The 14,505-nt window shown below is 47.7% G+C and overlaps 1 protein-coding gene across 1 annotated transcript in view; it reads right to left on the reverse strand.

Moving 5' to 3' along the window:
• Positions 1 to 3,038: 3,038 nt before the first annotated feature.
• SKOR2 (SKI family transcriptional corepressor 2) overlaps positions 3,039 to 14,505 on the reverse strand; it is a 53,788-nt gene continuing 42,321 nt past the window's right edge. Inside the window, exons 7-9 of the mRNA XM_063913378.1 lie at positions 11,473 to 11,540; positions 5,421 to 5,486; positions 3,039 to 3,684 (exon numbers count right to left, since the gene is read on the reverse strand). Of these exons, the coding sequence (XP_063769448.1) occupies positions 5,424 to 5,486; positions 11,473 to 11,540 (131 nt within the window). The 3' untranslated portion in view covers positions 3,039 to 3,684; positions 5,421 to 5,423. The remainder of the gene's footprint in view (positions 3,685 to 5,420; positions 5,487 to 11,472; positions 11,541 to 14,505) is intronic.

Genomic DNA, 14,505 nt, shown 5'->3' on the forward strand with positions numbered 1-14,505 from the left:
CATTAAAATGAATTATAATCAATTCCTCCGCGGAGACATTGACCAGCAGCAATTGCCTCCACAAAGTACACAGGGAGCTGAGATGGTGGATTCCAGTGGGGACGAATTGATAATCTGTGAGGAGGGGGATGTACACGGTGATATATCGGAGGGTGAAGATGAGGTGGACATCTTGCCTCTGTAGAGCCAGTTTGTGCAAGGAGAGATTAATTGCTTCTTTTTTGGGGGGGGTCCAAACCAACCCGTCATATCAGTCACAGTCGTGTGGCAGACCCTGTCACTGAAATGATGGGTTGGTTAAAGTTTGCATGTCCTGTTTTGTTTATACAACATAAGGGTGGGTGGGAGGGCCCAAGGACAATTCCATCTTGCACCTCTTTTTTCTTTTCTTTTTCTTTGCATCATGTGCTGATTGGGGAGGTTTTTTTTGGAAGGGACATCCTGCGTGACACTGCAGTGCCACTCCTAGATGGGCCCGGTGTTTGTGTCGGCCACTAGGGTCGCTAATCTTACTCACACAGTCAGCTACCTCATTGCGCCTCTTTTTTTCTTTGCGTCATGTGCTGTTTGGGGAGGGTTTTTTGGAAGGGACATCCTGCGTGACACTGCAGTGCCACTCCTAGATGGGCCCGGTGTTTGTGTCGGCCACTAGGGTCGCTAATCTTACTCACACAGCTACCTCATTGCGCCTCTTTTTTTCTTTGCGTCATGTGCTGTTTGGGGAGGGTTTTTTGGAAGGGACATCCTGCGTGACACTGCAGTGCCACTCCTAGATGGGCCCGGTGTTTGTGTCGGCCACTAGGGTCGCTAATCTTACTCACACAGCTACCTCATTGCGCCTCTTTTTTTCTTTGCGTCATGTGCTGTTTGGGGAGGGTTTTTTGGAAGGGACATCCTGCGTGACACTGCAGTGCCACTCCTAGATGGGCCCGGTGTTTGTGTCGGCCACTAGGGTCGCTAATCTTACTCACACAGCTACCTCATTGCGCCTCTTTTTTTCTTTGCGTCATGTGCTGTTTGGGGAGGGTTTTTTGGAAGGGCCATCCTGCGTGACACTGCAGTGCCACTCCTAGATGGGCCCGGTGTTTGTGTCGGCCACTAGGGTCGCTAATCTTACTCACACAGCTACCTCATTGCGCCTCTTTTTTTCTTTGCGTCATGTGCTGTTTGGGGAGGGTTTTTGGAAGGGCCATCCTGCGTGACACTGCAGTGCCACTCCTAGATGGGCCCGGTGTTTGTGTCGGCCACTAGGGTCGCTAATCTTACTCACACAGCTACCTCATTGCGCCTCTTTTTTTCTTTGCGTCATGTGCTGTTTGGGGAGGGTTTTTTGGAAGGGACATCCTGCGTGACACTGCAGTGCCACTCCTAGATGGGCCCGGTGTTTGTGTCGGCCACTAGGGTCGCTTATCTTACTCACACAGCGACCTCGGTGCAAATTTTAGGACTAAAAATAATATTGTGAGGTGTGAGGTATTCAGAATAGACTGAAAATGAGTGTAAATTATGGTTTTTGAGGTTAATAATACTTTGGGATCAAAATGACCCCCAAATTCTATGATTTAAGCTGTTTTTTAGTGTTTTTTGAAAAAAACACCCGAATCCAAAACACACCCGAATCCGACAAAAAAAATTCGGTGAGGTTTTGCCAAAACGCGGTCGAACCCAAAACACGGCCGCGGAACCGAACCCAAAACCAAAACACAAAACCCGAAAAATTTCAGGCGCTCATCTCTAGTAAATAGCCAGTCAACTGTCCCCTATGTGTGAATGCATCTTCCCACCACCATGTGTGTGATGTTTTTCTCTTTCCTTACATGCTGCATGATCCATAGGGAATGTTGGAGGGAGATATAGGTGGTTAGAGGGAGGAGCTATATATGCTTTTCATGACACTGACCATGCCTAAATACCACTTGCCACGTCCACACACCACTGGCACCACATATACTGCTTCTCACAGTAGGCAGGTCAAAGTGGACCTTAATCTGGCCCTGTAGACATGTTCCTGGAGGAGTGACTTTATCCAGTGTGATGTGGCCCATGTTTCCTTATATCACTTTTAAGAAAGTAAGGGATGTAGTCATGTGACTGTCACTGGGCCTAATTCAGACCTGTTCGCTCGCTAGGTTTTTCTTGCAGCCCTGCGTTCGCATAGTCGTCGCCCACAGGGGAGTGTATTTTAGCTGTGCAAGTGTGCGATCGCATGTGTAGCCGAGCTGTACAAACAGATGTTGTGCAGTCTCTGCGCAGCCCAGGACTTACTCAGCCGCTGCAATCACATCAGCCTGTCCGGGACCGGAATTGACGTCAGGAACCCTCCTGGCAAACGCATGGACACGCCTGCGTTTTTCCAGACACTCCCTGAAAACGGTCAGTTGCCACCCACAAACGCCCTTTTCCTGTCAATCTCCTTGCGATCGCCCCTGCGAATGGATCCTTCGCACAAACCCATTGCTGAGCGGCGATCCGCTTTGTACTAGTGCAATGCGCCTGCGCATTGCGGTGCATACGCATGCACAGTTTAGTCCTGATCGCCCGCTGTATGAAAACGCAGCCGAGCGATCAGATCTGAGGTAGAACCACTATGCCGACACCAGAATCCCAAGCGTTGGACAGCCTGAAAGTCGGCGTGCCGACTAACAGGGTCTATTCCACGACACCCATAGAGTGGGAATAGAACCCGTGACAAGTGCAGCAAGCCGCCGAGCGCTTTGAGCCCGCAAGGGGCTTTATTATGCTCCCCCCCCCCTGCCTAGCTTTCTGGAGACCAATCCAAGAATAAGCAAACTCAACGTGGGAACTCTTCAAGTAGGTAAGAGTATTATGGAGAAGAGAATACAAACAATGGCACCTTGCTAGCACCATCACTGAAGGTAGGATAAGTCCCATAACATGATTGTTTTTCTTCATTCCTCCCTTAATATTTGAAAACTACAAAGGGAAATAAGTAATATAGGGTTAAACTCACGTTACAGCGCAGTTAATGTAAGAGAGGGTCAGGAGGTGGCGAGAAAAGCTTCAGAAGTCAACGCAACTTGATGGAAAACCCAAGTAACACTTGATAGCTTTTATTATAGATTCTCGTCCACATAAATATTAAAGAAACTACAAGAACAGTCATAAATACTTTTGGGATGACAGATTATATTCTTAATTACACTTAATATTAAACTGTAAAATATTTCCAGAATGATACAGTTTAACCCATACAGCAGGCAGAGTAAGATGACGGAGGGGCCAACGCCGGACATCATTGGGGCCGGAGACGTAAACTTGACCTTGGCCCGTCCTACAGCAGCATTTGATCAGCGGTGGATGCAGAATACAGTTTTGTTCTTAATGCAGCCTAGAGATTCAGTATCCAGATTAAGTGCAGCCGCTGTCCACCTCCGGTAGCAGCGTCATAGACAACGTCCTGTCCTCCGGAGGTATAGTGCATGTTTAATGGTCACACGTACTTTGGTTCCACCAGTAGGTCCACACAGACATGGTTTTCTGTTGTCTACTAATAATTAGCTGCTAGATGCAATGACAGAAAAGTGTCTATGATCACTTAAAGGTCCTTGGAAGTCATTGAGCCATTTGTCCCAACCAGATTTCTTTGCTTTTCGGAATTTATACAAGTTGGAGGATTTGGTTATTTTACAAAAAGTGTTGTTGTTGCAGCAGCTGCAGTCTCGGCTGGGAAAGGAAGAAAGAAAATGGTTATTTCCAGGGTCTCAGGCAATGGTGCGCTATATTATTGTCAGCAATACACATGGGAAAGAGTTATAAGTTTGCAGGCCTCTCTTGCAGGGGCATAACTCTGCAGCTGGGTTAACTTTTAAGGGGAAGTGCACTGGGCAGGATCGCACAATTTAACAGTCGCCATTGATGGCGCCGTTGACACCTGTCCACTGATGGCAGGAAGCCATCAGCAGAGAAACATTGATGTTCAGCACATGTGCACAGTGGCATGCATGTCAGTGGTCATGGTGGGTTTTCTTTGGGGAATCTGAAACCTGAGATATTTCTCCAGAACTAACACATGCTACTAGTCAGAGGAGCGGTATGGAATTGGAAACATGATAATGCAGAGACCAAATAATCAGTGTACACTGGAAGTAGGGAGTCTAGTATCTGAGTGTTATATCTCAGTACTGCATGGCCTAATAGTGCAGTGTACAAAGGATAGAATGTGAGGCTGTGGGGATGACAGAGGGACATTAGTTGCTTTCACAAGCGGCCGAAGGTTTGCATTTATTTCCGTGCATTTATTGCGGCTGACTTGCATGTGTTTCACCACGTGGTAGAAACTAGTGATATTGTTAAAGCACTTTATTCCTAGTGAAACAACGGGCTGCCTTCCCATGGTTATTAGTTCAGGCCAGTGGTTCCCAAACTGGGAGCCGCTGCACCCTGGGGTGATAGGCAAAGCCAATGCTGGTCACTGACAATCCTAGAATATGTGGGCAAACAAGGTGCAGCCCTGTCCACCACCGTATAACGGACCCTGAGGATGGCAGGTAAGTACGATTTACTTTATTTATTCACTTTTGCCAAGTTTCTAAATGAAACACTTTTGGACAAGGGGAGCAGGGATAACACGCTGTCGCTTTAGTGCGCCGCGACTCAAGAAAGTAGTACCATTATGGAGGCTACACAGTGACTGCTTCCGCTGTAGATGCGAGAGGGCCACACACACACACACACACACACACACACACACACACACACACACACACACACACACACACACACACAGGCTGTACGCATGAGCCCATGGTCCAGACGATATACCGTCTGTCGGCTGTACAAGTGATATATCGCCTGGTGTGTATCCAGCCTGAGGCCACACACCAGCGGCTAGCGGGAAGATTCTTACAGGGGCATAAGAGCAAAAAAACGGCAACATTTGAGATGCACAAAATGTTTGGAGGCTCTTCCCTTCCTCAGGTGTACTTCCACAACGCACAGGCACAGTAGGGATCACTCACACAACGCACAGACACAGTAGGGATCACTCACACAACGCACAGACACAGTAGGGATCACTCACACAACGCACAGACACAGTAGGGATCACTCACACAATGCACAGACACAGTAGGGATCACTCACACAATGCACAGACACAGTAGGGATCACTCACACAATGCACAGACACAGTAAGGATCACTTACACAATGCACAGACACAGTAAGGATCATTTACACATGCACAAATACAGTAGGGATCACTCACACAACGCACAGACACAGTAGGGATCACTCACACAATGCACAGACACAGTAGGGATCACTCACACAATGCACAGACACAGTAGGGATCACTCACACAATGCACAGACACAGTAGGGATCACTCACACAATGCCCTGACTTGGTCTGTAGGGATCATTTACACATGGTAGGGATCAGCTTAATGCCGTTTTCTTACCTTTTAGCTTTTGCTCAGGTGGGTACTAAGCTTCTCTTTCCTTATTAAACTTGCAGCATACGGGATCTGTCAGGAGAAGTAAGAACTTGTCACTGTCCTGTGTGCTCTGTATGTTACTACTGACACAGACACACGTGTATCTGAAATGCTGAATGTATCAGAGTAGCGGTGTAATATTAGCTGATACATTCTCATACCTCCCAACATGACCATCTCCAGGAGGGACACAATGCTCTGTTTCTGGACTTCCCTCTGAAGTTATAATTGCCATCACCTGTGCTGAAACACCTTTCTTATCCATTATCCTGTTCAACACAGGTGTCGGCAATCATGAATTAAGAGAAAATCCAGGAGCAGAGCATTTTGTCCCTCCTGGAGAGGGTCATGTTGGGAGGTATGCATTCTCATACAATACATCTATACGTGTCTACTTTGAGTGTGCTGACCATACTGTCCCTTTAAACCAGGACACTGATGAATTACACAGGTTCTGTGGCTGGCTGACTTCAAGCCTGCATTTCACCTGGTATTAAGCAGCCACAGAACCTGTGTAATTGATGAGTGTCCCGCTGTAATGGGATAGTATGGTAAGCCTAAGTTCGAGTGACTTATTTATCTATTTAGTAACAGTTTCTTATATAGCGCAACATATTCCGCTGCCATTTTACAATTAGAACGACAGTAATAGAACAAATTGGGTAATAATAAACAGTAATAGAGGAGGTGACTTTCAAAGTTCATCAGGCATCAGCTATTCTGTATCACTGTATTTACCAACATAGGCCCTCATTCCGAGTTGTTCGCTCGCAAGGCGAATGTAGCAGAGTTACACACGCTAAGCCGCCGCCTACTGGGAGTGAATCTTAGCTTCTTAAAATTGCGACCGACGTACGCGCAATATTGCGATTACAAACGAGTTAGCAGTTTCAGAGTAGCTCCAGACTTACTCTGCCTGTGCGATCATTTCAGTGCTTGTCGTTCCTGGTTGACGTCACAAACACACCCAGCGTTCGCCCAGGCACTCCCACCGTTTCCCCGGCCACTCCTGCGTTTTTTCCGGAAACGGTAGTGTTTTCAGCCACACGCCCCTGAAACGCCGTGTATCCGCCCAGTAACACCCATTTCCTGTCAATCACATTACGATCGCCGGAGCGAAGAAAAAGCCGTGAGTAAAAATACTTTCTTCATAGTAAAGTTACTTGGCGCAGTCGCAGTGCGAACATTGCGCATGCGTACTAAGCGGATTTTCACTGCGATGCGATGAAAAATACCGAGCGAACAACTCGGAATGAGGGCCATAGTACAGTTTGTTTGGCAGAGTTAAGATAAATATCAAACCTTTCATTTGGTGCCAATGACAGTGTCCTTATAGGCCCTACACACTGGCCGATCCGCCGCCGAGCTGCCCGACGGCGGATACGGCCGACGGGCGACCCGGCGGCGGGGGGCAGTGACGGGGGGAGTGAAGTTTCTTCACTCCCCCCGTCACGCGGCTGCATTGAAGTGCAGGCAAATATGGACGAGATCGCCTATATTGGCCTGCATGTACAGCCGACGGGGGACCAGCGATGAACGAGCGCAAGACCGCGCATCGTTCATCGCTGGAGCCTCCACACTGCACGATATGAACGTTATCTCGTTCATTAATGAACAAGATCGTTTATATCGTGCAGTCATGTCGGCCAGTGTGTAGGGCGCTTTAGTGACTAAATTATCTAAGAATGGTTGAACATTTGCTTGAATTCTCAAAACAGTAGGAAATGTCACAGTATAATGGTGGTCATTCCGAGTTGATCGCTAGCTGAATTTGTTCGCAGCGCAGCAATCAGGCTAAAAATCGTCAGTTCTGCGCATGCGTCGCAATGCGCACGCGCATCGTACGGGCATAACGAACTATGTAGTTTTGAACAGAGTCTAGCGATGCATTTCAGTCGCACTGCTGGCTACAGAGTGATTGACATGAAGTGGGCGTTTGTGGGTGGTAACTGACCGTTTTCAGGGAGTGTGCAGAAAAACGCAGGCGTGGCTGGGGAAACGCAGGCGTGGCTGGCTGAACGCAAGGTGTGTTTGTGACGTCAAATCCGGAACTGAACGGTCTGAAGTGATCGCAAGCTAGTAGTAGGTTTTGAGCTACTCTGAAACTACACAAAAATATTTTGTAGCCGCTCTGCGATACAACCGTTCGCACTTCTGCGAAGATAAAATACTCTCCCAGTGGGCGGCGGCATAACGTTTGCACGGCTGCAAAAAACTGCTAGCGAGCGATCAACTCGGAATGACCACAAATGTCCCTATTACAACCTGGAAAAAGAAAGTAAACACTAGATGGCGCTGTAGGATTAACCTATTCAATCAATAGCAACAAAATGTAAATAGAAATTAAACTCTGGGGGTCATTCAGATCTGCTCGCTGCTGTGCGTTTTCGCACAGCAGGCAATCAGGTACTAACTGCGCATGTGTATGCCCCTCAATGTGCACGTGTGTCGGACAGCAACAACGGGAATCGACGGTCAACGACGGGATGGTGTGGTAAATCCGATCGCACGGGCGTTCGCAAGGTGATTGAAAGGAGGAGGCCGTTTGTGGGTGGCAATTGAGCGTTTACTGGAAGTGTTCGGGAATACTCAGGCGTCACCAAGCGTTTTCAGGGAGGGTGTGTGACGTCAGCTCCGACCCGATCAGCCTGATGTGATTGCACTGTAGGAGTACGTCCTGGGCTGCGCAGAGACTGCACAAAGTGAATTTTTGCAGATCAGCTACACATGGGATCGCACACTTGCACGGCGAATATACACTACCCTCTGTAGGCGGCGACTATCTGATCGCAGGACAGCAAAATTAGCACCCCAGCGATCAGATCTGAATTAGGCCATAAATGACCATATTTGCCCAAAGACTTGCGTCCAGTACTCTGCAAACTTATAAGTCACTCTTGTCTTTCTAATTTTTCTTGCAATACCTTTTCCAGCTTTCAGCCCCACAGTGCCACTTAGTGGTCTCGGTATGAACTGCACAGAAGATGCACACAGTGGCTCTGATTCAGAAGTGGATGCAGTGGTTCTATTGGACGCAAGCCGACAATGGGGGTCATTCCGACCTGTTCGCATGCTGCCGTTTTTTGCAGCACAGTGATCAGGTCACTACTGAGCATGCGTATGCACCGCCTGCGTCGTACGGGTGCAAAGCGGATCGTTGCTGAGCGATGGATTTAACAATGAATCCATTTGCACGGCCAATCGCATGGAGATTGACAGGAAGAAGGCGTTTATGGTTGTCAACTGACCGTTTTCTGTGAGTGTTTGGAAAAACGCAGGCGTGTCCAAGCGTTCGCAGGGCGAGTGTCTGACATCAATTGCCGGACCAGACAGGCTGCAGTGATCGCAGCGGCTGAGTAAGTCCAGAGCTACTCAGAAACTGCACAAAATGTTTTTGTACTGCTCGGCTGCACATGCGATCGCACACTTGCACAGATAAAATACACTCCCCTGCGGGCGGCGACTATCTGATCGCAGCGCTGCAAAAAGTAGCTAGCGAGCGATCAACTTGGAATGACCCCCAATATTTGAAGTCTGCGAATGCATCACAGTTGAACTGTGCATGTGTTTCCCGATGGTTACAGCTCGGACACGAAGGATAAAGCTGGACGCAGAGGAAGTGATTTTCAGTGGGTGGTAACGTGGTGGCTTGCTAGACATGGTGTGACGCTGACAGCGGCTGCATCTAAGGACGCAGAACTGCCCACACAAGACGCCATGTTCATATGGATATATTGCACCAGCCATACTGGTGCAAGTTACGATGGTGCGATCAGTGGTGGCATGTAAATGCGTCCGGAGCCAGTGGACGTCTCAGTGGGAAATAATCAGTGGCGCCATTACCATAAAGATGCAGAAGCGGCTGCGGCAAAAGATGCAGCCATGGCGGACTCTGAATAAGCCCCAGTATGTATCATTGTAAGAGTTCACGTGTTTGGCTTCTACCTTTAAAAGTCATTACATAGTTAGCAAAGTACTTTCACAACTACTTACCGAGGGCCTAAGTCAGGGGGAGATGTATCAAACCTCGGAGACATATAGGCCCTCATTCCGAGTAGTTCGCTCGCTAGCTGCTTTTAGCAGCATTGCACACGCTAGGCTGCCGCCCTCTGGGAGTGTATCTTAGCTTAGCAGAATAGCGAACGAAAGATTAGCAGAATTGTGAATAGAAATTTCTTAGCAGTTTCTGAGTAGCTGGAGACTTACTCCTACACTGCGATCAGTTCAGTCAGTTTCGTTCCTGGTTTGATGTCACAAACACACCCAGCGTTCGGCCAGACACTCCCCCGTTTCTCCAGACACTCCCGCGTTTTATTCTGGCACGCCTGCGTTTTTCCGCACACTTCCAGAAAACGGTCAGTTTCCGCCCAGAAAAACCCACTTCCTGTCAATCACACTCCGATCACTTCAACGATGAAAATTCTTCATTCGGACGTGAGTAAATATACTAAGTTTTGTGCTAAAATACTTAGCGCATGAGCGCTGCGTACCATGCGCATGCGCATTTTTGCCTTAATCGCTACGTTGCGAAAATCGGCAACGAGTGAACAACTCGGAATGACCCCCATAAAGTGGAGAGAGATAAAGTAACAACCAATCAGCTTCTGCCATGTTACAGGCTGTGTCTGAGAAATGACAGGAGCTGATTGGCTGGTGCTTTATAGCTATCATGTTTATCTCTCTCCAAGCTTTGATACATCTCCCCCACAGAGCTGGACATAGATGCAAGATTCAGTTTTTTTCGGCGAAAACTTGCAAATTTTTTTTTTAAGTGCACCTGCCCTTCTTTATTTATCATGCAACTTGCACTTGCGGCTTCCTACAACACGGGGGCCAGACTGGGAGTCTATGGAGCATGCAGACGCAACCAATGTACAACAAGGATGTGTTGTAGGCATCTCGGCCCGTATTGTGGTGGCTGTATGTCGCATATGCTCCTGTTTAGAGGGACTGGACTTGTGGGTACTAAAACCTTGGTGCAAGTTGCGAGCTGATTGTGTAATACACAACTCATACAAGTGGTGAGTGTACTAATTGAGGCTAGGATTGGGGGACGGAAGCAAATTGCGTGGAGTTTAATGAATGCAAATTTCTTTGCTGCAAAATTCTAAACTTGATGTTTTTCCTTTGCTGGTGGATGTAACAATGACTAAGCCTCTGATATTGTCAGAATGTACAGAAAACGGGCTGATTGTGAGGGGCACATAATGGCGTCACATTCCTGAGCGCTGATAGTGATTATAAATCCCATGCTACTATCCGGCCGTATTCCTTATTCAGGCCTGCAGGGAGAGGCGTTATCTGCCCTTACGTGTGGCACATACATACCTGGCAGATTTACTCTCACATTGCGGGTCATTCCGACCTGATTGCACGCTAGGGTTTTGCGCTGCGGTGCGATCAGGTCTAAACTGCACATGCGTATGCACCGCAATGCGCATCGTACGGGTACAAAAGGGATTTAACGACGAATCCATTCGGACGGCCATTCGCAAGGTGATTGACAGGAAGAGGGCGTTTATGGGTGTCAACTGAACGTTTTCTGGGAGTGCTTGGAAAACGCAGGCACCGTGTCCAAGCGTTTTCAGGGCGGGTGTCTGACGTCAATTCCGGACATGAACAGGCTGAAGTGATCGCAGCGGCTGAGTAAGTCCCGGGCAACTCAGAAACCGCACAAAACTTTTTTGTACCGCTCGGCCGCACATGCGATCGCACACTTGGAAAGCGAAAATACACTCCCTAGAGGCAGCAACTATCTGATCGCAGCGCTGCAAAAAGTAGCCAGCGAGCGATCAACTCGGAATGACCCCCCTTGTGATTCCAAGGTGGACTAGAACCATCTCACCACTCCAACAATCTGTGGAATCATACCACCCCACGGTTATGCCAAGGGTACAATATCTGCATGTTCTGGCTGGGTATACTCCTAACTTTGCCCCTGACTCTATCCAGGACTATGGATTATATACATGAAGTGTGGAGTATGTATATACTGTATATATTGGTTGCCACTTACAATTTGTAGCTGCTGGACCATTTCTTCTCTGTACGCCAGCTCACGCTTCATTTGGTCATGGAAGTTATCTGTAAAGATATAAAGGAGATCCATTGTTATAACATGGACCTACATGGGGTAAAGTGTGACATCATCATGTGCATGTATATACTGTATGTCAGTCTCTATTCAGTTTCTCCTGCAGTGGAATCCACAAATCTATCCATCTGCCAGTAGCGCTGCTTTAGTGCTGTGCTCTGGGTATGCACTCTGCAGTGTGTCCTCTACTGCGCCCCATACTTGCCTAGTTTCAAGGAGATTCCAGGTGGCAGCAGAACACGCAGCGCTTTCCGTTGGGAGGGGGGGGGTCATGCTCCGCCCAAAGGGTGTGTCTAGGTCCACCTATAAGGGGATTTATTGCCACTCAGGGGTGTGTCCTGTTGAAAACTATAGTACTAAAACCAGCTAAAAACAAAAAGAGTAATAATATAGGTACACTAGAGTAATAATAGGTGCACTATATATTACGGTAGTGTGTACTGTACACTGGTGAGAAGAGACGGACGAACAGAAAACCTAAAGTATATACTCTGGTGTGCGATTGTGTGATATATATATATATATATATATATATATATATGTAGCACCGTAATGCATTACATTATATACACAGCCAGAGCAGTAAGTAGACATTTTGGTGCCCTGTGCCAGAAATAGAAATGGTGCCCCCCACTCAAATGCAAAATAGGGCCTGCGCGCCCAAAAAAATATAGGGGCATGGTTTCATGGGAAAGTGGTATGATCACATAATTCACATTACATACCCTGTACAGTAGTGTACATTTATCACATTACATCACACAGCAGTACCCCTTATACACATTACACGTGACAGCCCCTTATATACACCATACGCCAGGTAGCCTCTTACGCACATCACGCTAGGAAACCTCTTACACACATTACCCCAGGTAGAGTCCCTTATACACACTACGCCAGGTGGAGACCCTATACCTGAGAGAGAGAGACTGTGTGTGTGTGTGTGTGTTTGTGTATGTGTGTGTCACACCATGATAGACAGGAGCGCTTCAGCAAGACCCACAGCTCCATGTCTCACCCGCCTCTGCGAGCAGCTCTGGGACCCGCTGCTCCATGTCCCCTCATATTACCACAGTAACACATTACATCACATTTTACACAGCCCCTCGCCCCCCATATTACACACACATTACATTACACACACACCTATATTACACTCAGTGGCACATTACACTACACCCCCCCATATTACACGCAGTAGCACATTACATTACACCCCCCATATTACACGCAGTAGCACATTACATTACTCTACACCCCCCCATATTACACGCAGTAGCACATTACACAACCCCCCCCATATTACATGCAGTAGCACATTACATTACATTACACCCCTCCATATTACACACAGTGGCACATTACACTACACCCCCCCCCATATTACACGCAGTAGCACATTACATTACATTACATTACACCCCTCCACATTACACACAGTGGCACATTACACTACACCCCCTCCCCCATATTACACGCAGTAGCACATTACATTATATTACACCCCTCCACATTACACACAGTGGCACATTACACTACACCCCCCCTCATATTACACACAGTAGCACATTACACTATACCCACCACCCACCCATATTACGCACAGCAGCACATTACACTACCCCCCCCCCCCACCCCATATTACACACAGTGGCACATTACATTACACCCCCTCCAAATTACACACAGCAGCACATTACACTACCCCCCCCCCATATTACACACAGTGGCACATTACATTACATTACACCCCCCCATATTACACTCAGTAACACATTACATTACACCCCCCATATTACACGCAGTGGCACATTACAGTACACACACACCCATATTACACGCAGTGGCACATTACATTACACACACACCCATATTACACACAGCAGCACATTACACTGCCCCCCCGCATATTACACTCAGTGGCACATTACATTTACACCCCCTCCATATTACACATAGTAGCACATTACACTACCCCCCATGTAACACTCAGTGGCACATTACATTTACACCGCCTCCATATTACACACAGTAGCACATTACACTACCCCCCCATGTTACACTCAGTGGCACATTACATTACACACCCCCCCCCCATATTACACACAGTGGCACATTTACATTACACACACACACCCATATTACACACACAGCAGCACATTACACTACCCCCCCCCCCCGCCCCATATTACACTCAGTGGCACATTACATTACACACCCTCCATATTACACACAGCAGCACATTACACTACCCCCCCATGTTACACTCAGTGGCACATTACATTACATTACACCCCATATTATACACAGTAGCATATTACACTATACCCACCCATTTTACACACAGCAGCACATTACACTACCCCCCATATTACACTCAGTGGCACATTACATTACACCCCCCCATATTACACACAGCAGCACATTACACTACCCCCCCCCCCATATTACACTCAGTGGCACATTACATTACACCCCCCATATTACACTCAGTGGCACATTACATTACACCCCCCCCCCCATGTTACACACACAGCAGCACATTACACTACCCCCCATATTACACTCAGTGGCACATTACATTACACACCCCCATATTACACACAGCAGCACATTACACTACCCCCCCATATTACACTCAGTGGCACATTACATTACACCCCCCATATTACACTCAGTGGCACATTACATTACACCCCCCCATGTTACACACAGCAGCACATTACACTACCCCCCATATTACACTCAGTGGCACATTAGGCTACCCCCCCATGTTACACACAGCAGCACATTACATTACTAACCCCCTCCCCCTCAATAAAACCCCCAGCAGACACAGTACACACCCGGTTTGTTGCTCCCTCCTGGGAAGAGCAGGGAGTGTGTGGTGGGGGAGGCAGCACAGGGCAGACACAGTACACACCCGGTTTGTTGCTCCCTCCAGGGAAGAGCAGG

This window comes from Pseudophryne corroboree, chromosome 1 (genome assembly GCF_028390025.1).
Source record: "Pseudophryne corroboree isolate aPseCor3 chromosome 1, aPseCor3.hap2, whole genome shotgun sequence".
NCBI lineage: Eukaryota > Metazoa > Chordata > Amphibia > Anura > Myobatrachidae > Pseudophryne > Pseudophryne corroboree.